This window comes from Aythya ferina, assembly GCF_964211825.1.
Source record: "Aythya ferina genome assembly, contig: HAP1_SCAFFOLD_29, whole genome shotgun sequence".
NCBI lineage: Eukaryota > Metazoa > Chordata > Aves > Anseriformes > Anatidae > Aythya > Aythya ferina.
This window is the reverse complement of record NW_028181463.1, coordinates 4003167-4027747: the sequence shown is the minus strand read 5'-3', so window position 1 is coordinate 4027747 and position 24581 is coordinate 4003167. Positions and strand designations below refer to the sequence as shown.

Genomic DNA, 24581 nt, shown 5'->3' with positions numbered 1-24581 from the left:
GCTGGTGCATTATGCTACGGGTCCATTAAGCTTTTCCTGCGAGACCCATTGGCAGCAGCAATGGAAGAGGCTTCCAGGTATCTGGGTTTGCCATGAGTAGCCCATTGTATTTTTGTGGTGCTGGGAGGGGAGCCAGCAGTGACCCAGGGCTGCACAGTGCCTGCTGCTGCCTGCAGGGACAGGGATGCCACTGCAGAGACAACAGGACTGTTACTAAGGTAGACAAGATCTCAGGGCTAACCCAAACATAAGAGCACAAGAGAACAAACTGGAAGCCAAGAGAGCAGCAGTGAAAAGGCCACGTCCTGCTGCTGGCCATGGCCATGGCTCCAGGGAAGCAGCAGCCCCAACCCAAAGGCAGCAGAGAGGCAGAGCCCAACGGGCAGTGAGGGGCAGCCCCAAGGGACACTGGGGCTGCTCCTGTACGTCGCAACTGGGCTCTTGGCCCTGAGCCCCTCCTGCATGCTGGGGCTGCTCCCATGAGGACACGGGACCTCTGACCAGTGACATTCTGAATGTATTTCGGATGCCTTCCTTATTGTCTTTATTCACGTAGGAAACCTAGCTCTACAGGTACATGAGATGACTGGGATAAGGTAAATAAATTAGCATGATGATGGTTAAAAAATCCATTATTCAAATAAAAATAATATTTAAAAAAATTAAAGATGTTAAATAAAAAAATTTAAACAATAAAAATTGTTCCCTCAGTTTCCCAAATAACTTCTCATTCCAATTAATATTTTTATTTTACATTATTGATTATGACAATAATAATAATGAGCACAGCACATCTCTGATGCTTAAAAAGCATGTATAGAAACAGTTTTAATCAAAGCATTCCTGAGCTCCTGGTTCCTAACGCTATAGATGAGAGGGTTCATTGCTGGTGGCACCACCGAGTACAGAACTGCCATCACCAGGTCCAGGGATGGGGAGGAGATAGAAGGGGGCTTCAGGTAGGCAACTGTGGCTGTGCTGACAAACAGGGAGATCACGGCCATGTGAGGGAGGCACGTGGAAAAGGCTTTGTGTCGTCCCTGAGAGGAGGATATCCTCAGCACTGCCCTGAAGATCTGCACATATGACACGACAATGAAGACAAAACAACCAAGGACTAAAGAAACACTAAACACAAGGATGCCAACTTCTGTGAGGTAGGCATCTGAGCAGGAGAGCTTGAGGATCTGTGAGATTTCACAGAAGAACTGGTCCACAGCATTGCCTCGGCAGAGGGGCACTGAAAATGTAGTGGCCGTGTGCAGGACAGCATTGAGAAGGCCACTGCCCCAGGCAGCTGCTGCCATCTGGGCACAAGCTCTGCTGCCCACGAGGCTCCCGTAGTGCAGGGGCTTGCAGATGGCAACGTAGCGGTCATAGGCCATGACAGTGAGGAGATAGTACTCTGAACTAAAAAAGAAGAATAAAAAGAAGACCTGTGCAGCACAGCCTTGATAGGAGATGGCCCTGGTGTCCCAGAGGGCATTGGCCATGGCTTTGGGCAGAGTGGTGGAGATGCAGCCCAGGTCAAGGAGGGCGAGGTTGAGCAGGAAGAAGTACATGGGGGTGTGGAGGCAGTGGTGGCAGGCTACGGCGCTGAGGATGAGGCCGTTGCCCAGGAGGGCAGCCAGGTAGATGCCCAGGAAGAGTGCAAAGTGCAGGAGCTGCAGCTCGCGGGTGTCTGCGAATGCCAGCAGGAGGAACTCACTCACGGAGCTGATGTTGGGCATTTGCTGTCCTTACACATGCTTTCCTGGTAAAGAGCAAAATGCAGAAGAATGTTAAAACAGAGTTCTCTGAGGAAAACCTATTGTGTCTCTTAAAGCACCCCATAACCTGAGCCTCTCTCTTTAGACGAAAATCTTTTGGCATCTCTCCTGCTTGAGCTGTGGCTGGTGCTGGCTGAGAGTGGCACTGGGAGCAGGCGCTGCTGTAGGCTGCAGAGGAGTCCTCTCTGCTTTACAGCATGAAGGAAACAGGAACATGGGGGAAGCTCAAGTTCAGTTCACTGGTCAGATCAATGAGCTTTTCAGTGTTATTTCAAACAACTCCTCTGAATGCAGTTACACAGGCCACTGCCCACAAGTCGTGTTCTAATCTACCCTGTGTTTGCTGTCTTTGAGCCGCAGGACCATCAAGCTCTGGAGTTTCCTTGAGAAGAAACTGGAGACAACTGAGAGCAGAGAAGCCCCAGTCCAAGTGCAGCTGGACAGAAACCTCACCTGAGGTGAAGTTTTCACACAGACAGAGCTTGGGAGCATCTCTTTGAGCTCTACCTTCTCTTCTACCCCCATCTGCCCCACAGCCCATGGGCTGCAGGGGGAGAGGAGGCCAGGGAGGGGCTGCTCCAGGGGAAGGCGTCTGCACCGCAGGGCATGGCTGCAAGGTGCCCGAATCCCCCCTGCCACGGCGTTTCTGGCAACAACTCCTTCTGGCCGCCTGCCCCTCTCTCTGCTGCCAGCAGCTGTCCCTGTCGGGAGCTGCTGCTCTGCGCCCACCTCTTCTTTCCCCCTGCCCGTGTTCACAGACCCCATCCCACGCGGCTGTGCTCAGCGCTGCCCTGCAGGACCCTGCCACCAACAGGGCCCTGCCAAGGGGCACCTCCATGGCTGCAGGAGCTACGGGGCAGCTGACAGCGAGCCACGCATGGCCAGCCAGGGCAGGGTGTTCTGGGCTGACTGGGGGCACCTGCCTTAGGGCACTGCAAGGGGCTTCTGCCAGACTTCCTCACCTTGCACTGCAACCCAGCAGGACTCTCAAAGCCTACTGCATTGCCCACTGCCCTCCCAGAAACAAGACCCAGCAGGAGGAGACCCTTCCAGGAGCTGCAGCTGCATGGCCCTGCAGCCAGACCCTTACCTTGTCAAGGGCTGTGCAGGTTTCTCCTGCAGGCAGCTCTCAGCATCCTCCCCCTGCCAACTGCCTCCAAGCCCTCTCTCCTTCTCTCCTCTGTGTGTGCCAGCTGTGGTCAGAGCCCCCAGCCCTGCTGCGCTGTGCAGAGGAGCTGCTCCTGGGCACAGCTGTCTCTCTTCACCACGGCCCTCTTGCCACGAGCTCTCTCTGCCCCACGAGCCCGACCCAGCTCAGCAGCACAGCACCAGCCCAAGGCACTGCAATCACCCCTCTGGGGCCTTTGCTGATGAGCCCACGAACCTCAGGTACTCAGAGACAATTGAAGACATTTTGCCAGAAGTCCAAGTCAGAGGCAAGTTTCCTGCAGTGTCCCCCTGAGGGCCAGCACTGACACAGCCTCCCTTGGAGCTTGTTAGAGCAGAACCCTGGAGGCAGTGAGGACAAGGAGACAAAGGCAATGTGAAGGTGACACTGAGGTGTAGGAAACCTGGATGTGTGTCACCAAGCACAAGGGCCAGGCCTTGACCCCCAGCTCCTGGGAAGGGAGATCCTTTCCATTCACACCTTGCTCAGGGCTCTTTGTGGGGCAGTTAGAGATGGGGATGTGCATGGCCAAGTGCAGGAGAATGGCACGTGTCCTGCCTGCTTTATGGTTGGGGGTGAGGAGGCAATGAGGCCCTGGTGCTTTAACAATCAGCTGTCTCCTCATAGGCCTCAGTGGCAGAGACAAGAGCCATAGCCATGGACACAAAGACCTGGGTCCTGTTGGGACTTTGATCCTTGACACAGCCATTGCTTCTCTCCTCACCAGGCTGTCTGAGGGACTCCTGGACTTCCAAATCTTCCACTGCCAGATGCAGACCGTTCTGTGGGTAGTGTCACGTTCGATCTGAGCTGAGTCTGATAACTCAGATCTTCTTGGTGGCCATGCCCCTCATAAGGCAGCTCTGTAGGAAGCTGGCCTGGTTCCTGCTGAGCAGGCACCACTGCTCATATGGCATCCCTTGTGGTGCCCAGGCCCTTCTCCTCCTGGGCACTGCTCACTCAGCAGGGTCCCAGTCTGCCTCCATGTATGGGTTTCCTCTTCCTCTGGTGCAGGACTGGGTTCTTCTCCTTGTAAATGTCAGGAGGTTTGTGTAGGCAAAATCCCGCAGTTTCTCAAGGCTGCCCCACACTGATGCTCCATTGTGTTTGCTGTTAATGTCTGCAGGCAGATGGCTCACCCTGACTATACTGTTCCTCACAAGATAACAGTAGCAGGAGTTTGCAGGACAGTTTGGATTATACAGCAGGAACTAGTTGAAAGGAATTACAGCACAGAATCAGTGAAGGGTGTGGGATAGAAGGCTGCCAGATTCCACTTTTTCTGTTCTTCCTTCTCATGCATGCTGTTACTTTATCTGGAAATGCGTCCTATATACAAAACACTGCACTGTATCATCTAATAGGAAGGAAATTAAGTCTATCCCAGCCAACACATGGACAATATCCACTCCATATTCCATACCATATGCACCTTGCTCAGCTCCAGTACTTTCCAGTTAATCACCACCACCTTTTCTCAGATGATATGCACACAGATATATCATGCCCTTAGTCTGTGAGTGTACTAGAGTTGGCTAGGATCGAGATAATTTTCCTCCTAGCAGCTGGTATGAAGCTGTGTTTTGGATTTAGCATGAGTACTCAGTAATAAGGCCAGTCCTCTTTAATATTTTCATCGATGATCTGGATGAGGTCATCGAGTGCACCCTCAGTAAGTTTGCAGATGACACCAAGGTAGGTGCGTGTGTTGATCTGCTCAAGGGTAGGAAATCTCTGCAGGAGGATCTGGATAGGCTGGATTGATGGGCTGAGGCCAACTGTATGAAGTTCAACAAGGCCAAGTGCCGGGTCCTGCACCTGGGGCACAATAACCCCAAGCAGAGCTACAGGCTGGGAGATGAGTGGTTGGAAAGCTGCCAGGCAGAGAAGGACCTGGGAGTATCGGTGAATAGTTGGCTGAACAAGAGGCAGCAGTGTGCTCAGGTGGCCAAGAAGGCCAACAGCATCCTGGCTTGTATCAGAAGCAGTGTGGCCAGCAGGACTAAGGAAGTGATTGTCCCCCTGTACTTGGCTCTGGTGAGGCCACACCTCTAGTACTGTGTTCAGTTTTGGGCCCCTCACTACAAGAAGAATATTGAGGTGTTCCAGCAAGTCCAGAGAAAACACAAAGCTGGTGAGGGGTCTGGAGTCCTACGAGGAGCGGCTGAGGGAGCTGGGCTTGTTCAGCCTGGAGAAGAGGAGGCTCAGGGGTGACCTTATTGCTCTCTACAGCTACCTCTAAGGAGGCTGTAGCGAAGGTGGGGGTTGGTCTGTTCTCCCACGAGCCCAGTGACAGGATGAGGGGGAATGGGCTAAAGTTGCTCTAGGGGTGTTTTAGGTTGGATATTAGGAAGAACTTCTTTACCGAGAGGGTTGTTAGGCATTGGAATGGGCTTCCCAGGGAAGTGGTGCAGTCACCATCCCTGAAGGTCTTTAAATATGTTTGGATATTGAACTTAGCGATATGGTTTAGTGGAGGAATGGTTAGTGTTAGGTCAGAGGTTGGACTCAATGATCTTGAGGTCTCTTCTGAGGGAAGAAGAGCTTGGCCAGCAGAAACTTATGATTTCATAGAAGTAAGACGGTTTATGTAATGTAGATGCTGCAGTACAACTGACTTAAAACAGTCACATATCACAGAATCACAGAATCACAGAATTTTCTAGGTTGGAAGAGACCTCAAGGTCATCGAGTCCAACCTCTGACCTAACACTAACAGTCCCCACTAAACCATTTCCCTAAGCTCTACATCTAAACGTCTTTTAAAGACCTCCAGGGATGGTGACTCCACCACTTCCCTGGGCAGCCTGTTCCAGTGCCTCACAACCCTTTCAGTGAAGAAGTTCTTCCTAACATCTAACCTAAAACTCCCCTGGCTCAACTTAAGCCCATTCCCCCTCGTCCTGTCACCAGGCACGTGGGAGAACAGGCCAACCCCCACCTCGCTACAGCCTCCCTTGAGGTACCTAAAAAGAGCGATAAGGTCACCCCTGAGCCTCCTCTTCTCCAGGCTGAACAAGCCCAGCTCCCTCAGCCGCTCCTCATAGGACTTGTTCTCCAGACCCCTCACCAGCTTCGTCGCCCTTCTCTGCACCCACTCAAGCACCTCCATGTCCTTCTTGTAGCGAGGGGCCCAAAACTGAACACAGTACTCGAGGTGCGGCCTCACCAGAGCTGAGTACAGGGGGACGATCACCTCCCTAGCCCTGCTGGTCACACTGTTTCTGATACAAGCCAGGATGCCATTGGCCTTCTTGGCCACCTGAGCACACTGCTGCCTCATATTCAGCCGACTATCCACCATCACTCCCAGGTCCTTCTCTGTCTGGCAGCTCTCCAACCACTCCACCCAGCCTGTAGCTCTGCTTGGGGTTATTGCGCCCCAGGTGCAGGACCCGGCACTTGGCCTTGTTGAACTTCATGCAGTTGACCTCAGCCCATCGGTGCAGCCTATCCAGATCCTCCTGCAGAGCCTTCCTACCCTTGAGCATGTGAGGAATGTTTTAACAATTCGTGTCCATAAAGAACAATTCTGTTTGAATCCTGTCTGCCTCTGGGCCCTGCACTGGCAATTTAATTCTTGAACCACAGATGCAGTGTGTCCCAGTCTCCCCCTCATTCTAGTCAATTTATCACGTCTTCAGAAAATACTCCTTAAATTTATGAACCTGTTTGCTTTTGTTATTCTGGACTTCTATTTCTAACAGTTACAGCCTTTTTTCCTGTCTTCTTTGAGATTAACTTAACACTGCTATAGATGTGTCTGTGAATGGCTGGTGAAGAATGTTTTAATTACTCGTGAAGTGTCAATAAGAAAGCTGTTTGTGTTTGATGTCTGGGAGTTTCAGAACAACTGATTACAACTAGTAACTGTTATGGGATACTATGCGGATCTTTGGTATCTGGCTAGGGGGCCGAGAGATTAAGAGGAAGGGAAAAGAAGCTGAAGGACGGCTGGGAGACAAGACCTGCAGAAAATGTTCTATAAACTTGGTATGGTGCCAAGTGAGTACAAAGGGGAGAGGAAGACTATGAGCCTTCAGCATGAAAGACCCCTAGAGACCCCCAGAGGAGACTGATGCGCATGCTCCAGTAGGAGGGACTGCACCCCGGAAGCTAATTATAATAATCTATTTTTTTTAGAAGTAGTAATGAATATGTATTAGTCTAGGAGCATAAAAATCAGCTGCTTGATGTAACTGGTGTGCGTCCTGGTGGAGCAGAGACTCCCGGTGCACCCAGCACTGTTTGCTTACCTCTATTCCTTTATATTCTTTCAATAAATCCTATTTTTTATTTAATCCTAATTTGAATCCTGAGCCATTTATAACAGCTGTGTGAAGATGACACTGACGTATAGACAAACTGGATGTGAGTCAGCAAGCACAAGGGCCAGGCCTTGACCCCTGTCCTCTGGGAAGGGAGATCCTTTCCCTTCACACCTTGGTCAGGAAGCTTCTTGGTCAGTAGGAGATGGGGATGTGCATTGCCAAGTGCAGGAGAATGGAACAACCCCTGCCTGGTACATGGTTGGGGGTGAGCAGGCAATGAGGCCCTGGTGCTTTAACAATCAGCTGTCTCCTCATAGGCCTCAGTGGCAGAGACAACAGCCATAGCCATGGATACAAAGACCTGGGTTCTTTTTGGACTTTGAGCCTTGCCACAGCACTTGATCCTCTCCACACCTGGCTGCACTAGGGAATCCCAGACCTGTACCTCTTTCCCTGTACCTGTATACAATTTTGGGAGGGTGTTCTCACTGAATATGAACTGAGTCTGACAACTCAGATCTTCTTGGTGGCCATGCTTTTCATAAGGCAGCTCTCTAGGAAGCTGGCCTTGCTTCTGGTGAGCAGGCACCACTGCTCATATGGCATCCCTCGTGGTGCCCAGACCCTCCTCCTCCTGGCCACTGCTCACTCAGCAGGGTCCCTGGCTGCCCTGATGTGTGGAGTTCCTCTTCTTCTGGTGCAGTACTGGGCTCTTCTCCTTGTAAATGTCAGGACGTTTCTGTAGGCAAATTCCTGCAGTTTCTTGAGGTTCCCCTGGACAGATGTTCCATTCTGTTAGCTGTTAATGTCTGCAGGCAGATGGCTCACTGTGATTTTGCTTTCTCTCACAAAGCAACGGCAGCAGGAGTTTGCAGGACAGTTTGGATAATACACGAGTAACTAGTTGAATGGAATTACAGCACAGAACCACTGAAGGGTGTGGGATAGAAGGCTGCCAGATTCCACTTTTTCTGTTCTTCCTTCTCATGCATGCTGTTACTTACAAAACACTGCACTGTACATTCTAATAGGAAGGAAATTAAATGTATCCCAGCCAACACATGGACAATATCCACCCCATATTCCATACCATCTACATCATGCTCAGCTCCAGTACTTTCCAATTAATCACAAGCACCTTTTCTCCGTTGATATACGCAGAGGGATATCATGCCCTTAGTCTGTGGGTGTCCTGGAGCTGGCTAGGATCGAGGTAATTTTCCTCCTAGGAGCTGGTATGAAGCTGTGTTTTGGATTCAGCATGAGAAGAATGCTGATTACACACTGATGGCTTAGTTGTTGCCCAGCAGTGGAGGGCTGGGGGTGCCTGCAAAACTAGTGGGGACAGAAGCAGGACAGCTGACCCCAAGAAGCCAAAGGGATATTCCAGACCACACGACGTCGTGCTGAACAATCAATATGGGGTGGCTGGCCAGGGTACGGGGTACCACTACTGTGGGACAGGCAATCACCATCATGATTGTCATCATCATTGCTCGTATTATTTGTCTTCCCTTTCTGTCCTATTAAACTGTCTTTATTTCAAACCAAGAATTATTTATTTATTTATTTATTTAACCTTTTTTCCCCTCCTCATTCTCTCCTGCATCTGCTCGGGGTGTAGCAGGGTGTGTGTGTGAGGGAATGGCTGTGTGGTGCTGTGCTGTGCTGCCTCCCGGGTCAAACCACACTCTTTTGGTGCCCAACATGGAGCATGAATTTTGAGCAAATGGCAGATCTGACCACAGCATGTTAAAAGAAAGCTATTATAAGCATTAGTTGATTTTAACAGTTGGTGATCACAAAGTTGATTTCCTTCCTTCCTTCCTTCCTTCCTTCCTTCCTTCCTTCCTTCCTTCCTTCCTTCCTTCCTTCCTTCCTTCCTTCCTTCCTTCCTTCCTTCCTTCCTTCCTTCCTTCCTTCCTTCCTTCCTTCCTTCCTTCCTTCCTTCCTTCCTTCCTTCCTTCCTTTCTCTTTCTCTCTTTTTCTTTTAAGCTCAGATCTGTTGTGCTAAATTTCAAAATTGTGTTGCATAGCACATTACTTACTGTATGTCTCCCCTGTCATGCTGTTCATCTTTTCTGATGGCTGTGTCAAGTTTATTCTTTTGATGTGTTGTGTAACACTGGCTTATGATATGATAAAAATCCTGGTCTTGAGACTAATCTGGTACTTGTACTCAGCATTGCCATTGCAAACATACCTTGGGAGCCATCTCTCAGAAACTATTAAGAACTACACTCTGGACCTTATCTCCTCAGGAAATCAAGCCATGGGGAGACAAGGGGAGGACACTTTTCCCCACTTGTTCACTCTCCCTTTCTCTTTTACCTCCCCATTCTCCTCAAGGATATTTACACTGGCTCTTCAAAGTTTTGAATATCCTTGGGATGGTCAAACCAGCACGCTCCTATTGTTTTGTCTCCTGAATGTGTTTCAGGACTACTTAAGAATACCATTCAGATTTCTGTCTGGTGGCAGGAGAGTTTGGAGTGGCAGGGAGTGAGGGAGGATCTGGGCAGGCACCTACAGCTGTCGGCACCACCAGAACTTTGGAACTTCACCCCGAGCAAATGCAGAATCCTAAACAAAAAAATGGTTAAATGCTTGAAAAGGAGGTGTTATCACCCTGGCATTTCCAAAGAGACACATGCCACTGCAGTGTGCTGGGTCTTGGCCTGTGCTTACAGAGCCACAATCAATGCCAATCCAGCCTCTGTGAAAAGCCCTGCAGTCACTCCAACCCCTCTGAAAGACCCTGCAGCTACTACAGCATCTGCAAAATGCCCTGCAGCAACTCCAGCTCTTTTTCTGGGCCCTGTGTCTGAGCCAGAAAACCAAGCTCTGTCTGTATCAGTTGCTCCTCTATGCAAGAAAAAACAATGGATGTGAAAGTCAGTTAGTCAGAAGATGAGGCAGGCTTCAGAAAAGCTGGGCCATCATATGAGTAGGAGGACGAAGAGAAAGAAGTCATAAGAGCATCAGTAATCACGCGATCCCTATCCCTATGCTGCTCTGGCGCTGGGAGAAACAGGGCCCCTCCCTGGAATTAGAGGGCAGGAAGGCAGATATGGTGGGCACACACTATGTGCCACCCTGTGGTTTTACCTGTGTGACCATGGAGAGGACATGAGAAAGTGGGATGGAAAATCTACCTCCAGCCTAGAGGCACGGGTGTGTTAGTGGCAAGGAAAAACAATCACTAAAAGGGGCTCTTAGAGAACTGCTGCTCCAATTTCCAGCAGGCTGTCCTGCAGACACAGTACTGAATACTATGAGCAGGACTAGAGGGGCTGTGCCTCCAGCCAGGGGGAGGAAGGGGACAGTCGGGTTTATTGGACTGTGTGGATTCCATGGCCTTGCACATCAGACCCACAGAAGTATCAGGTGCTAGTGGGCACCAGTGCACAGTGAACCCTAATGCCATCAAGCTACAGAGGGTCGAACCCATTTGTATGTCTGCAGTGACAGAGGGATCCCAACACTGAACTGTACTGGAGGCTGAAGTGTGTCTAAGTTGGAAAGAATGGCAAAAGTACCCCATTAGCACTGGCCCAGAGACTCTGTGCATCCTTGGAAGAGACTGCTTCAGGAGAGGATAGATATTTCAGGGACCCAAAAGGGTATCGGTGGGCTTTAGGCATAGCTGCCTTGGAGACAGAGGACATTATACGGTTGTCTGCCTTGCCTTGGTCTCTCACAGGACCCTTCTGTTGTGGGGTTGATGAGGGCTGAAGGACAGCTGGTGCCAATCCCTACCACAGCCGTGCACCTGTGTCAGTATAGCAGCAACCGAGTGCACTAACAGAGGCCTATTGTGGCCTGAATGAAGTCCCGCAATGCTGAGTGCTGCCATGCCAGCAGCATGATTCAGACTGCCCTGGAAGAGGAGGAAGCTCCTGAGCACCTGCACTACATCGATGGCATTACTGGGTGGGGTGACACAGCAGAGGGAGTATTAGAGAAAGGGAAGAAAATTCTCCAAATTCCTCCGAGAGCTGATTTTGCACGAAAAGAAATTAAGGTCAAGGGACGTGCATAAGAGATCCCAATGCCGGCTGACCAGGGTCCGTGGGACTAATGCTCAGAGACAGGTTGAACATCGGTGAGGGGTTTCTCAACAATTGCATGGTGCATCACTTGCCTTGTACATATTATTATTAATATTATTTTAGTTATTTTTATTATTAATATTTTATCTTCATTTTCTGTCTTTTAAAATATTAAATCATTCATTATTGTCTGCGCCCTTGTGCTTGGTGACACAAATCCAGTTTTCCTACACATCAGTGTCACCTTCACATTGCCTTTGTCTCCTTGTCCTCACTGCCTCCAGGGTTCTGCTCTAACGAGCTCCAAGGGAGGCTGTGTGAGTGCTGGCCCTCATGGGGACACTGCAGGAAACTTGCCTGGGACTTGGACTTCTGGAGAGCTGTCTTCAATTGTCTCTGAGGGCCTGAGGTTCGTGTGTGGGCTCATCAGCAAAGCCCCCAGAGGGGTGATTCCAGTGCCTTGATCTAGGCATCTGGTGCTGAGCTGGGCTGGGCTCCTGCAACAGATTAAACTCATTTGAAAAGGGATCCTGGTGCAGAGAGACAGCTGTGGCCAGGAGCAGCTCCTCTGCACAGCGCAGTAGGGCTGGGGGCTCTGGCCGCAGCTGGCACAGGAAGAGGAGAGAAGGATAGAGGGCTTGGAGGCAGTTGGCAGTGGGAGGATGCTGAGAGCTGCCTGCAGGAGAAACCTGCACAGCCCTTGACAAGGTAAGGGTCTGGCTGCAGGGCCATGCAGGTGCAGGTCCTGGAAGGGTCTCCTCCTGCTGGGTGTTGTTTCTGGGAGGGCAGTGGGCAATGCAGTAGGCTTTGAGAGTCCTGCTGGGTTGCAGTGTGAGGTGAGAAAGTCTGGCAGAAGCACCTTGGAGTGTCCTAAGGCAGGTGCCCCCGGTCAGCCCAGAACACCCTGCCCTGGCTGGCCATGCCGGGCTCTCTGTCAGCTGCCCCGTAACTCCTGCAGCCATGGAGGTGCCCCTTGGCAGGGCCCTGTTGGTGGCAGGGTGCTGCAGGGCAGCGCTGAGCACAGCCGAGTGGGATGGGGTCTGTGAGCACGGGCAGGGGGAAAAAAGAGGTGGGCGCAGAGCAGCAGCTCCCGGCAGGGACAGCTACAGGCAGCAGAGAGAGGGGCAGGCGGCCAGAAGGAGCTGTTGGCAGAAATGCAGTGGCAGGTGGGATTCGGGCACTTCGCAGCCATGCCCTGCAGTGCAGACACCTTCCCCTGGAGCAGCCCCTCCCTGGCCTCCTCTCCCCGTGCAGCCCATGGGATGTGGGGCAGGCATGGCCAGCAGTACAGGCAGAGCCCATATGAGGAGAAGCTCTCAAACTCTGGCTTGATTTGGCCCTTCACGATTAGCAGTCATCTACATTTTTTCTCAGGGAAACACCTGAGAGCGATTGTCCTGCAGCTCAGAGGGGTGACAATAGACTGTTGAGAACTGGTCTAATCAACAGAGCTGCTCTGCTCAGTCTTCACCAAGGGACAGCCCCTTTGGCTCCTGGCACCCACAGGGTTTCTCTGGGAGTGCACAGGAAATGTCAGGGAGCTCAACCATCCAATACATCTCCTAAGTGTTACTGGGATAATAGGAACAAAACAAAGGAAACAAAATCCCTGCAGCTCTGCCTCTGTATTAAGATGAGTTTTTTGCAACAACACTGCAGATCTCATGGATCTGAACAGTGGACGGAATGTAATTTTCCCCCGTGTTTCTGCCTCCCTCCAGCTGCACAGCAGGAAGAACTCCTGTGGAGCCACAGCAGCCCCTGTTCCCAGTGCCCCTCTCAGCCAGCACCAGCCACGGCTCAAGCAAGACAGATGCAGAAAGGTTCTCCTGCAAAGAGACAGGCTCTGTTTGGGGGTGCTCTATGACATACAATAGGTTTTCCTCAGAGAAATTTGTTTTAACATTTTTCCACAATTTCCTCTTTAACAGAAAACGGTTTTCAATGTCAGAAAATGCCCAACATCAGCTCTATCACAGATTTTCTTCTCCTGGCGTTCGCAGACACGCGCGAGCTGCAGCTCCTGCACTTCGCGCTCTTCCTGGGCATCTACCTGGCTGCCCTCCTGGGCAACGGCCTCATCCTCAGCGCCGTAGCCTGCCACCACCGCCTCCACACCCCCATGTACTTCTTCCTCCTCAACCTCGCCCTCCTCGACGTGGGCTGCATCTCCACCACTCTGCCCAAAGCCATGGCCAATGCCCTCTGGGACACCAGGGCCATCTCCTATCAAGAGTGTGCTGCACAGGTCTTCTTTTTTGTCTTATTGTTTGGAGCAGAATATTACCTTCTCACCATCATGGCCTATGACCGCTACGTTGCCATCTGCAAGCCCCTGCACTACTGGAGCCTCCTGGGCAGCAGAGCTTGTGCCCAGATGGCAGCAGCTGCCTGGGGCAGTGGCTTTCTCAATGCTGTCCTGCACACGGCCACTACATTTTCCCTGCCCCTCTGCCAAAGCAATGCTGTGGACCAGTTCTTCTGTGAAATCCCCCACATCCTCAAGCTCTCCTGCTCAGACTACTACCTCAGAGAAGTCGGGGTACTTCTCTTTAGTTTTTCTTTAACATTTGGTTGTTTTCTTTTCATTGTGTTGTCCTATGTGCAGATCTTCAGGGCAGTGCTGAGGATGCCCTCTTCTCAGGGCCGGCACAAAGCCTTTTCCACGTGCCTCCCTCACCTGGCCGTGGTCTCCCTCTTTGTCAGTACTGCCATATTTGTCTACTTGAAGCCCTTCTCCATCTCTTCGCCATCCTTGGACCTGGTGGTGTCATTATTGTACTCAGTGTTGCCTCCAGCACTGAACCCCCTCATCTACAGCATGAGGAACCAGCAGCTCAAGGATGCCTTGTGGAAACTCTTCGGATATATGTTCCTTCGTCAGTAATATTGAAGCCCCCAATCCAGCCAGGACTCACTGTTTTTCTAAAAAATTGTTAGAATATTTTTTTGCTATACTTCTTTTGTAATATATTATACTGCATTATTAGATTTTCATTTTATAATGGTATCTTTATTTTCAAATCTTTTAATTATATATATATATTTTTTTTTTCACAAAAATATCTCATGTACCTGTAGAACCATGCCTGCCTTCTAGATAAAGACAATTGAGAAGCTGTTAGAACCTGATTGGTCTCAGCTGCCATCTCTCTTGCCATCTCCTCAGGAGCTGGGGGAGCAGCCCCAGCACGCAGGAGGGGCTCAGGACCAAGAGCCCAGCTGCCACATGCAGGAGCAGCCCTGGTGGTTCTTGGGGCTGCCCCTCACTGCCTGCTGGGCTCTGCCTCTCTGCTGCCTTCGGGTCAGGGCTGCTGCTTCCCTGGAGCCATGGCCATGGCCAGCTGCAGGACGTGGCCTTTACACTGCTGCTCTCTTTTTGCTTCCACATTGTGCTTCTTTTTTTGTTTTTCTGGGTAAGCCCTGATATCTCATGTACCTTGGTGACAGTCCTGTTGTCTCTATAGTGGCATCCCTGTCCCTGCAGGCAGCAGCAGGCACTGTGCAGCCCTGAGTCACAGCTGCCTCCTTGCTAGCACCACAGCAACAAATGGGGTTCTATTTGGGACTTTGTGGAGTGAAGGACATAGACTTAAAGTCCAAGGGCAGCCTGAGAGGGACCAAGGGCCTGACCAAGGGCTGTATGGCAGCACCTGACAACAACTGGTCTTGGACTCATCTGCATGGCACTGCCCCCCTGCAGTGGGGCTCATGGCCACTGTCAGCCTGGAGAGGAATCCGGAGCTGCCAGGAGATGTCAGGGGATCTGCAGGGAGAACATGCAACGCTGAGTTGGTAGGGATTAGAATCCCATAAAATTAATGGCCATCCAAAGAAGAGTTTCGTAAAGAAAAAAGGGAATCTGAGGAGTCCATGGGGTAAGGACAGCTCTGCCATGCCAGGAGTGGTGCTGAAGAGCCAGCGGACAGAGACCTCTAAGAGTGTAGAATAATTGAGGATAACCTTCTTGAGGCCTCATGGACCAGGTCTGGTGCAGCACTCGCCTGCCCTTTGTGCCCTCAGAGACACCCCATGGCCCTGCCCAGCACTGCCCTGTGCTGCTGAGCCATCAGGGCAGGTGGAAAGGGGCTCAGCAGCAGAGATCCCCATGGACTTAGGTCTCCAGCCCACCCTGAGCAGCATGGGCAGGGAGGGAGACCCCCGGGGATCCCAGGGCACCACAGCCCCTGGCTCTCACAGCAGCACCGCCAGCTTGGGGCTCTGTGGGGAGCACAGGGCAGGAAGCAGCAATGGCTGACCTGGCCAGCACAGACACACTGCCCTGGGCAAGGCTCTCTGGGAGCAGGGATGGCCCTAGGGAAGAGCAGGGCAGCATTGCTGGGCCTGTATAAAAGCAGAAATGAGAAGGAGAAAGCTCTTTGTGCAGGCCCCTGCTCGGGGCAGGCTGCTCTGTGGCTGGGCCAGGCCTCTTGTGCTGGCCTGGGGACTGGGGCTGGCCCTGCGGGGCACAGGCACTGTGTGCTGGGGATCTGCCAGGCAGGAGATCAGGGCTCCTGCAGCTTCACAGACCTCCATTTCCTGGCACCATAGCCAGACTCCTCCTTGCTCACCTCAACCACAAACTACACATGCATGAGCTGCCTGCTTCCTCCTCCTCTAGAGGGAGAGGAGGAAATACATCTAGAGGGAGAAGGGGAAAACAAAACAAAACAAAACAAAATAAAACAAAACCATAAAAACTCAGAGAGATAGACACATAAGTAAGGGAAAGGAAAAGAAAAACGAAAGAAAAAGATATTCCAACCCCAAACATGAGGAATATTTAGTAACTTTTCAATTCCCACAAGCAGACCACTGTACTGCCAGTCTCTGAGAAACTGTAACCTTAACTTGGAAAGATGGCCCCAATATTTACCGCTGAGCACCATGTTATGCCTGAGGTGGACTGACAAGAGCTCAAGTGCTCAGTCTGGTGTGAGCAGGCAGAGGAGAGCTCAACAGCCCCAGGGCACACAGCAGCCACAGCAAAGGAGCCTGGCGAGTGATTCCTTGCAGCCGTCCTGGGATGGTGACTCCACCACTTCCCCGGGCAGCCCATTCCAATGCCTAACAACCCTTTCAGAAGAGAAGTTCTTCCTAACATCCAAACTAAACCTCGCCTGGCACAACTTAAGCCCATTCCCACCTCATCCAGTCATTGGGCACGTGGGAGGAGACCAACCCCCACCTCTCTACAGCCTCCTTTAAGGTATCTGTAGAGAGCGATAAGGTCGCCCCTGAGCCTCCTTTTCTCCAGGCTGAACAAGCCCAGCTCCCTCAGCCGCTCCTCGTAGGACATGTTCTCCAGACCCCTCACCAGCTTCGTCGCCCTTCTCTGGACTCGCTCAAGCACCTCCATGTCCTTCTTGTAGAGCTGTCTTTCGATGTCTTTCCTGTATTGAGGGGCCCAAAACTGAACACAGTACTTGAGGTGCGGCCTCACCAGAGCTGAGTACAGGGGGACAATCACCTCCCTAGCCCTGCTGGCCACACTGCTTCTGATACAAGCCAGGATGCCATTGGCCTTCTTGGCCACCTGGGCACACTGCTGGATCATATTCAGCTGACCATCAACCAATACTCCCAGGTCCTCCTCTGCCAGGCAGCTTTCCAACCACTTATCTCCCAGCCTATAGCACTGCTTGTAAATCACAAGTTCCTCACCTATTTTTACAGGCACATACTCTAGCACTAGATTATCTTATCCCTCTCCTCCATCCTGGGTTACAATTCTGTACGGCCTTACAGATAAGGTGTTAGTGACTAAGGTAGCATCAGACATAAAAGGTTTCTAGTCTTCCGTCTAATTAAACATAGCAACGTATTTCAAATTTGGTTTTATTATTCTAATAGGGAGAGAACCAAATGTCCTTCTGAACTGATATCACCAGGGCCTGCAGGGATGTCAGGAAGGGCCCAGGGCCTGGCTCTGCTCTGTGGTGCACAGGGAGACGGTAAAGACACAAATCGTGGGGCAAAGCCGGAGCTCCTTATCTTTCCAAGCAGGAAAACATTGTCCTCCAGATCAGGGCTCTTCCCCAACAAGGTGGCCATGAACCCTGCCTGCCCTCCTCCTGCCATGCTGCATGTGCAGGCTGCAGCAGAGGGGACCACCAGCCAGGCCCTGCATGGGGCTCTGCCACCCGCCCGGCCCCGGCCCTCTCCAGCGCCCTCCTTGCTGCTCTCTGATGCACACCAGCACCTCCCCGTGCAGCCGGCCAGCACATGTGCTGAGGGCCAGGGTGACTGCTACAGGGGCAGGGAGCTCAGCATGGCCCTTGCAGCCCCCTGCCCTGGGCCTGCCTCTGCCCTTGGGCTCGGCCCCAGCCTTGGCTCTGCTGGCAGGAGCGCTCTTGGCATGCGCTTCCTGGCCTCCCCTGGCCTGCGCACAGCTGCTGCCCACTCCAGCTGCTGCCACAAACGTGTCCTCACAAGCAGAACCACCCCTTGGGCTGCTTCTGCTGGCCTCCCCCAGCCCACTGCCTTGACTCCTTGTCTATCCTGCACCGAAACGCATCCCTTGGCTGTCAGTGCCCTCTCCCCTGCCATGGTGGGATGTGTTTCCAGTGGGCCATCGACTATACACGGTAATGAACACTATGAGAAGGACTAGAGGGATCCTCCTTCCAGCCAGGGGGAGGCAGGGAGGAAAGGGACAATCAGGTTTATTGGACTGGGTATATTTAATGGCCTGACACATCAGATCCACAAATGTATCAGGCTCTACTAGGCACCGGTGCACAGTGTACCCTTTTGCCATCAAGCTAGAAAGAGGTAGAACCCACCTGTATTTCTGGAGTGACAGGGGGATCCCAACAGTTAACTGTACTTGAGGCTGAAGTGAGTCTAACTGGGAAAGAATGGCAAAAGCACCCCATTGGGACTCGCTCGGAGGCTATGTGCATGCTCGGCATAGACTGCTTCAGGAGAGGGAACTTCAAAGTTCCAAGAGGGCATCCCGGTGGGGATTTGGCAGAGCTGCCTTGTGAAAAGAGCTGCCCAGTCAATAGCAACTCTATTGACTGGGCAGGCCTTTTCACATTACTCAATTTAGTTTTCCGTGGCTGGAAGGGGACAATTTCCCCAAAGAGGCCAAGCTCATGGGTACAGCTACAGCCACTTGGAGAAATATTTTCTTTAGTTTTCATTCTGAGTTTTCCACAGCAGAACCAAGAGAGACCGTGGATGTCGAGTTTTCTAGTAAGATTCAGGCTGTACTTCTCAGGTTCCAGTGGTCATTTTGAAGTTATTTTATTTCAAATTTATTTTATATTATATTTTATTTTCTATTATTTATTGATTTGATTTGATTTGATTTGATTATAATTTTATTTATTTTATTTTATCTGAAGGCACCCCTGACCTATCTTAGAAAGGGTTTCATGTGCTGGGCTGGGCTGCATTTACAGGGACAAAGACCACTGCTGGCAGTGGAGGTGTCAGACCTTCAGACTCTGCTTTTCCTCCCTATGGAGGTCTCCAAAGAAGTCACCCTGGATCAATAGCAAGAGAAGAATGATGTTCAAAATTGAAATGCAGCAAAAATCAACCTTTAAAACTAGAAAAGGTTTCTTATTAGGTGCTTTTTGAAAACTTCTTCCTTAACTACAGCATGCAAGTTCTGCAATTAGGTGCAAAAGCTGGGAAGACTTGAAGAAAACTATGGAGGAGATGTTAGGAGTTTCTGCATTTTAATGAGTTCCATGGTGTATTTTGGTGCTCAGTCTATGAAGCTCAGGTACTGAGAGGAGAATGATGCAACTACTTGAGCAAGTAAAGTCAGGAGGAAAAGCTGAAGTGACTTGGAGTATTAATGGGCCCCACTGAGGACTGTTCCTAACAAAGCCTCCCCAGGGCCCTGTTAGGGCAGATAATTGGAGGCCATGGTTACAGACAGGCAAAGCACTGTGCTGAGAAAAGTCTTGGTTGGTTTTAGTGAAGCAGAAGAGCCAAGGCCTGACCCCTGGAACTGTGAGGGGAGATCCTGCACCCCTATGTCCATCTCAGGGCTCTTCCTGGGACCTGTGGGATGTGGTGGGCAGTGTGATGCCATGAGAACAACACTGGTGTCACACCTCCGTGGTGCTGCACAGGGTTGCAAGGAATCGATGAGGCCTCATCACAATGAATATAACAATAACATATTTCCTCCTAAGCTCTAGCCAAGAGGACAGAAATTTCAGGGCTGTTGGACCTGCCATTTCTACCAGCACCCTCTGCCTTCCCCTCTACAGGCTTTCCTATCATGTGCCACAGTCTGAACTATTTCCTTGCAGTCTGCAGACAGCCATCTCTGTTCACCACGTTGCTTTCATCCCTTGCTTTCACCCATGTCTAGTCAGACCTCACCAGCTGTTCCTTGAAACACAAAGCCAGGGTCTGATCAGAGGGTGACCTCTGTCACCACAGCATGATCCTTTGAGGGATATATCTTACTCCTTGTGACCAGTGCCAGCCTTCCTGGAACACTTTGTGGCAGTTTTTTCTCTCCTGCTCTTTCCTACTACCAAAGAAAGCTCCATCAGGGTGGAAACCACTCCTGAAGTAGGCATCCCAACCCAGCAGGTTCCCTGCGGCCTCTCAGCCAAGCAGACACAAGTCACCTCAGCAGCAGCTTCCAAGCCAGGGGCCTGCTGCTGGCCTTGCAGCTTCTTGGCTACACACAGCCAAGCCTTGTGCCTGCTGCTGCCCACTCATGGACTCAAGCAGAAGGGACAGGACAACCCATATGGGGGCCTTCTTTCTGCCTGGGTCCTCCTGGGTCTGGAGGCAGAGGGGATCCCCCAGTCAGCATGCCAAGCAGGTGCCTTCTGCTGGCCTAGCAGGGCCACTGCCAGATGTCAGCCCAAAAGTGCAGCTCCCAGGGAGAAGTCAAGGGTGACCTGCCACCTCCAGACAGAAGTGACCTCCCAGTCCCGTTGCATGACACATTCCTGCTGCTGCCCTATCAAGTGCAGAGACAGAAGTGACCTCAGAGTCCCTGCCACAGTCACATTGCTCCTGCTGGGGCAGGAGATGCTGAGGCAGAGCTGAGCTCCTCAGAGCATTCCCACCCATCTCCTCCTTGTGGCCCACAAGCTGATCAGGTCCATGGCCCCTCACATTTATTCGGAGTTAGGGTTTGGTTTAGGTCTCTTAAGCAGTTTTCTAGTGTTAAATAGACCATTTTAATGCTACAATTAAGGGCAGAGATCAGAGTTATTAAGAGAGTAAGAGCTAGGGGAAGCGGCTATGGTCTGAGTTTTGTCTTCTAGGGATATGTTGAGGTCACTCATTAGAGCAGTGGATTCCTGTCAGGGTGCTGAATAGCATTTAGGTTTCGGAAAGAAGTTTACAGGTTGAAGCCAGGGAATAGCCTTGTATGACTATTTTAAGTCACGGTTACATCTGCATCTGCATAACCTGAACCCTCTTACCTCTACAAAATCCTTAATTTTGGCTGGCCAAGCTACTATTCCCTCCTCTCAGTGTTACATTTCTCCTGGCCAGGCTTCTCCTGATTTCCCCATATCAGTTATCTTTTTAGGGGCATGCTTATGATGCCTTTCATGATCTTAGTCTATCTGTCAGTGTTCTGTTGGCTACTCTATTTCTGAGAAAAGCGCCACTTAAGACACGATGGAAAAGGACACCAATGTCCATCAGAGCACCCTGCACAATGTGCCCAGCAGCTCTGCAGTGCCACAAAAGCATGGTTCCTGCCTACAAGTTTTCTTTCCAGAATGGCTCCTATGGCTCCAGGGTAACTTTTCCCAGGCACTCACTTCCCCAGGCCACACCACTCTTGCCCGCAGGCCCCACGTGTCTCTCCAACCCTCCCCTCTTCCCCTGCAGTAGTGGCACCTCAGTGCAGCAGGTTGGTGCATCTCCAGGCTCAGAGGTGTTTCCTGAGGGCCTGCCCCATGTGGGGAGTGGTGGGGAGGAAGATAGCAAGGTCATCTCCTGGGGCATGGCTGAGCACAGCCCAGCCATCCTGCACCGTGGGCAGGCCCCTGCTCCCAGGCTGAGGCACACATGCAAGGTGGACACTTCTCCATCATTCTAGCTTCACGCAGGGCCCTTCAGCCCTGTCCCCCATTCGATACTCACCACCTCCTTCTCGTCAACCCAGACATAGATTGCTTTCCATTTGGGGACTCAGGCAGGACTTTAAGGATCTGCAAAAGCCCTGAGTGTCCTTGTTTCTCACAGCCTTCTCACAAGTCTTTCTCCTGGCCCTCCCCACTGCCCAGAACTGCCTCTCAGGTGGCACTCAGTGACCCTTCAGAAGGGCCTTTGGGCTTCCTCTATTGTCCTAGTGCTTATTACCACTTTCCTGGCTCCTTGCAGAGCTTCTCATCCATTGTGGGGACAAAGACTGGCTGGGACGCCATTTCTCTCTGCAGATCAGGCCGTGTGGTGCTGTGTTTTTGATATGTGACCAGAGCAGTGTTGGTCACCCATGGCTGTAGTCGCTGTTCCTGAGCAGTGCTGGCGCAGCATCAAGGCCTTCTCTGCTTCTCACTCTACCCTGGGAGTCAGTTGGCTGCAGGTGGGCAAGAGGCTGGGAGGGGAACCTGCTGTGACAGCTGACCCAGTCTGAGCAGTCTGAGCTGCCCATGCACTCCTCAGATTCACCTTGTTTTTTACCTGAAACGACCTTGCACAGTCATTTTATGAGGTTCTAATCAGTACCCACTGAGCACCCTGTCCCTGGAGATCCCTTGACGTCTCCTGGAAGCTCCAGATTCCTCTCAAAGGTTGGCATTGGCCATCAACCCTACTGCAGGGTGCAGTCTCATGCAGATGAGTCCAAGACCAGTTGTCATCTCCTTAGGCAAGTGCTGCCCCAACAAGAGTGCTTAGTCCTGCACTTGGTCGCTCACAGACCACCCTGAGAGTTTCATCCTGTGTCCTTCACTCCATGAAGAAGCCCAGAAAACAGAAGAGCAGGGAGCAACCCCTTGGCTGTGTTCCTGATAGCACATTTGGAAGAGGTGTCCAGGCTTCTGGGTTTGCCCTGAGGAAGACCCTCTTGTTACTGTGGTGCTAGCAGGTGCAGCTGTGACCCAGGGCTGCACAGTGCCTGCTGCTGTCTGCAGTCATAGGGATGCCACTGCAGAGACAACAACAAGACTGTCACCAAAGTAAATGAGATATCAGGGCTTACCCAGAAAAAAAGAAGCACAATGTGGAAGCCAAAAGAGAGCAGCAGGGAAAAGACCACGTCCTGCTGCTGACCATGGCCATGGCTCCAGGGAAGCAGCAGCCCCGACCCGAAGGCAGCAAAGAGGCAGAGCCCAGCGAGCAGTGAGGGGCAGCCCCGAGGGCTGCCGGGGATGCTCCTGCATGTGTCAGCTGGGCTCTTGGCCCTGAGCCCCTCCTGTGTGCTGGGGCTGCTCCCCCAGCTCCAGAGGAGATGGCAAGAGATGGCAGCTCAGACCAATGAATTTCTTCTGGATTCTTTTTTGTGTTTATCTACACAGGAAGCCTGGTTCTATAGGTAAATCTTTAACAAGTAGGAGGCTAAGATTAATATTATTTATATCTGACACAATAGCTAGTGAAAATAACAACACAGACAAATATAAAAAAAAAAAATCTTAAAGTTTTTTGAAAAATAGGTGTTTCTGATTATAAGCTTATTGTTATAGACAAAAAAGCTGAAGAATATGTATTCAAGCAGTGTCCTCACTGCATCCATTAGTTCCAGGTTCCTCATGTTTTAGATGAGTGGGTTCACTGCTTGAAGCACTGACGATGGGAAGAGACTGCAGCAGAGACTAATGAAATTGCCCCAGTTTCTTTATTGTCTTTATTTAAACAAGAATATTGATTGTAAAGGTATTTGAAATTATCGACTTCATAATAATAATAATAAAATAAAAATAATTAGGAGGCTTAGAATAACATTAAATCAAAGCCAGAAGTTATAGGAAATAATAATAAAGAAAATTACTTTCAAGAATTTGCACTAAGAGTGTTTGTTTGCAGAAATCCTATTAGTATTATATGCACATTATTAATGCTGAAGAAAGAGGTATAAAATATTTTCCTCACTGCATGTTTGAGCTGCTGGTTCCTCATGCTGTAAATGAGGGGATTCACTGCTGGAGGCAACAGTGAGTATAGAGCAGCCATCACCAGGTCCAGGGATGGGGAAGAGATGGAGGGGGGCTTCAGGTAGGCAAATATGGCAGTGCTGACAAACAGGGAGACCACGGCCAGGTGAGGGAGGCACATGGAAAAGGCTTTGTGCCTGCCCTGCTCAGAGGGCATCCTCAGCACTGCCCTGAAGATCTGCACATAGGAGAAAACAATGAAAACAAAACAACCAAAGGCTAAAGAAATACTAAACACAAGTGCCCTGACTTCTCTGAGGTAGACATCTGAGCAGGAGAGCTTGAGGATCTGGGGGACTTCACAGAAGAATTGGTCCACAGCATTTCCTCGACAGAGGGGCAGGGAAAATGTGTTGGCCGTGTGCAGGACAGCATGGAGAAAGCCACTGCCCCAGGCAGCTGCTGCCATCTGGGCACAAGCTCTGCTGCCCACGAGGCTCCCGTAGTGCAGGGGCTTGCAGATGGCAACGTAGCGGTCATAGGCCATGATGGTGAGAAGGGAATACTCTGCTCCAACCAAGAAGAAGAAAAAGAAGACCTGAGTAGCACATCCTTGATAGGAGATGGCCCTGGTGTCCCAGAGAGAATTGGCCATGGCTTTGGGCAGAGTGGTGGAGATGCAGCCCAGGTCGAGGAGGGCGAGGTTGAGGAGGAAGAAGTACATGGGGGTGTGGAGGCGGTGGTCGCAGGCTACGGCGCTGAGGATGAGGCCGTTGCCCAGGAGGGCAGCCAGGTAGATGCCCAGGAAGAGCGCGAAGTGCAGGAGCTGCAGCTCGCGCGTGTCTGCGAATGCCAGCAGGAGGAATTCGCTCACAGAGCTGCTGTTGGGCATTTGCTGATTTTAAACACAGCTGCCTGTTGAAGATGAGAATGCAGATCAAAGTTAGAACAGACTTAAATGAGGAAAACTTATTCCCTGTCTTAGCACACACCCCAGGCGATCTTCTCTCTTTACAGGAGAACCTGTCAGAATCTCATTGTTTCCATTCTGATCTCTCTGTGCAATGCTCTGGGAGTCTCAGTCTCTTGTATAATCCTGAGAATACATTTTCCTCAAACTTCCCTCCTCTACAATGCAGGAATTGGAAAGCACAGAACCAAAAAAAAGCCTTGTTCTTCAGATAAACCAAGCCTCAATCTTCTTCTGGAAATGACCCCGTATAAATGCCATTCTCTAAAACATCTTCCACTCCTCACTGGAGAAACAGAGAGACCCACCC

At 51.0% G+C, this 24581-nt stretch overlaps 3 protein-coding genes across 3 annotated transcripts; 1 reads left to right on the top strand and 2 right to left on the bottom strand.

Annotated features, from left to right (window-relative positions):
• Window positions 1–803: 803 nt before the first annotated feature.
• On the bottom strand, window positions 804–1730 carry LOC311427912 (olfactory receptor 14C36-like; the record flags this gene model as incomplete). The annotated part of the gene is made up of 1 exon (XM_084539495.1): window positions 804–1730. The coding sequence occupies one exon, from the start codon at window positions 1728–1730 to the stop codon at window positions 804–806; it is 927 nt and encodes a 308-aa protein (XP_084395621.1).
• An 11484-nt stretch (window positions 1731–13214) lies between these two features.
• Window positions 13215–14147, top strand: LOC311427910 (olfactory receptor 14J1-like; the record flags this gene model as incomplete). Its single annotated transcript, XM_084539494.1, has 1 exon — window positions 13215–14147. The coding sequence occupies one exon, from the start codon at window positions 13215–13217 to the stop codon at window positions 14145–14147; it is 933 nt and encodes a 310-aa protein (XP_084395620.1).
• Window positions 14148–23200: 9053 nt separating this feature from the next.
• On the bottom strand, window positions 23201–24193 carry LOC311427909 (olfactory receptor 14C36-like; the record flags this gene model as incomplete). The annotated part of the gene is made up of 1 exon (XM_084539493.1): window positions 23201–24193. One exon carries the CDS (start codon window positions 24191–24193, stop codon window positions 23201–23203), a length of 993 nt encoding a protein of 330 aa, XP_084395619.1.
• Window positions 24194–24581: the final 388 nt, after the last annotated feature.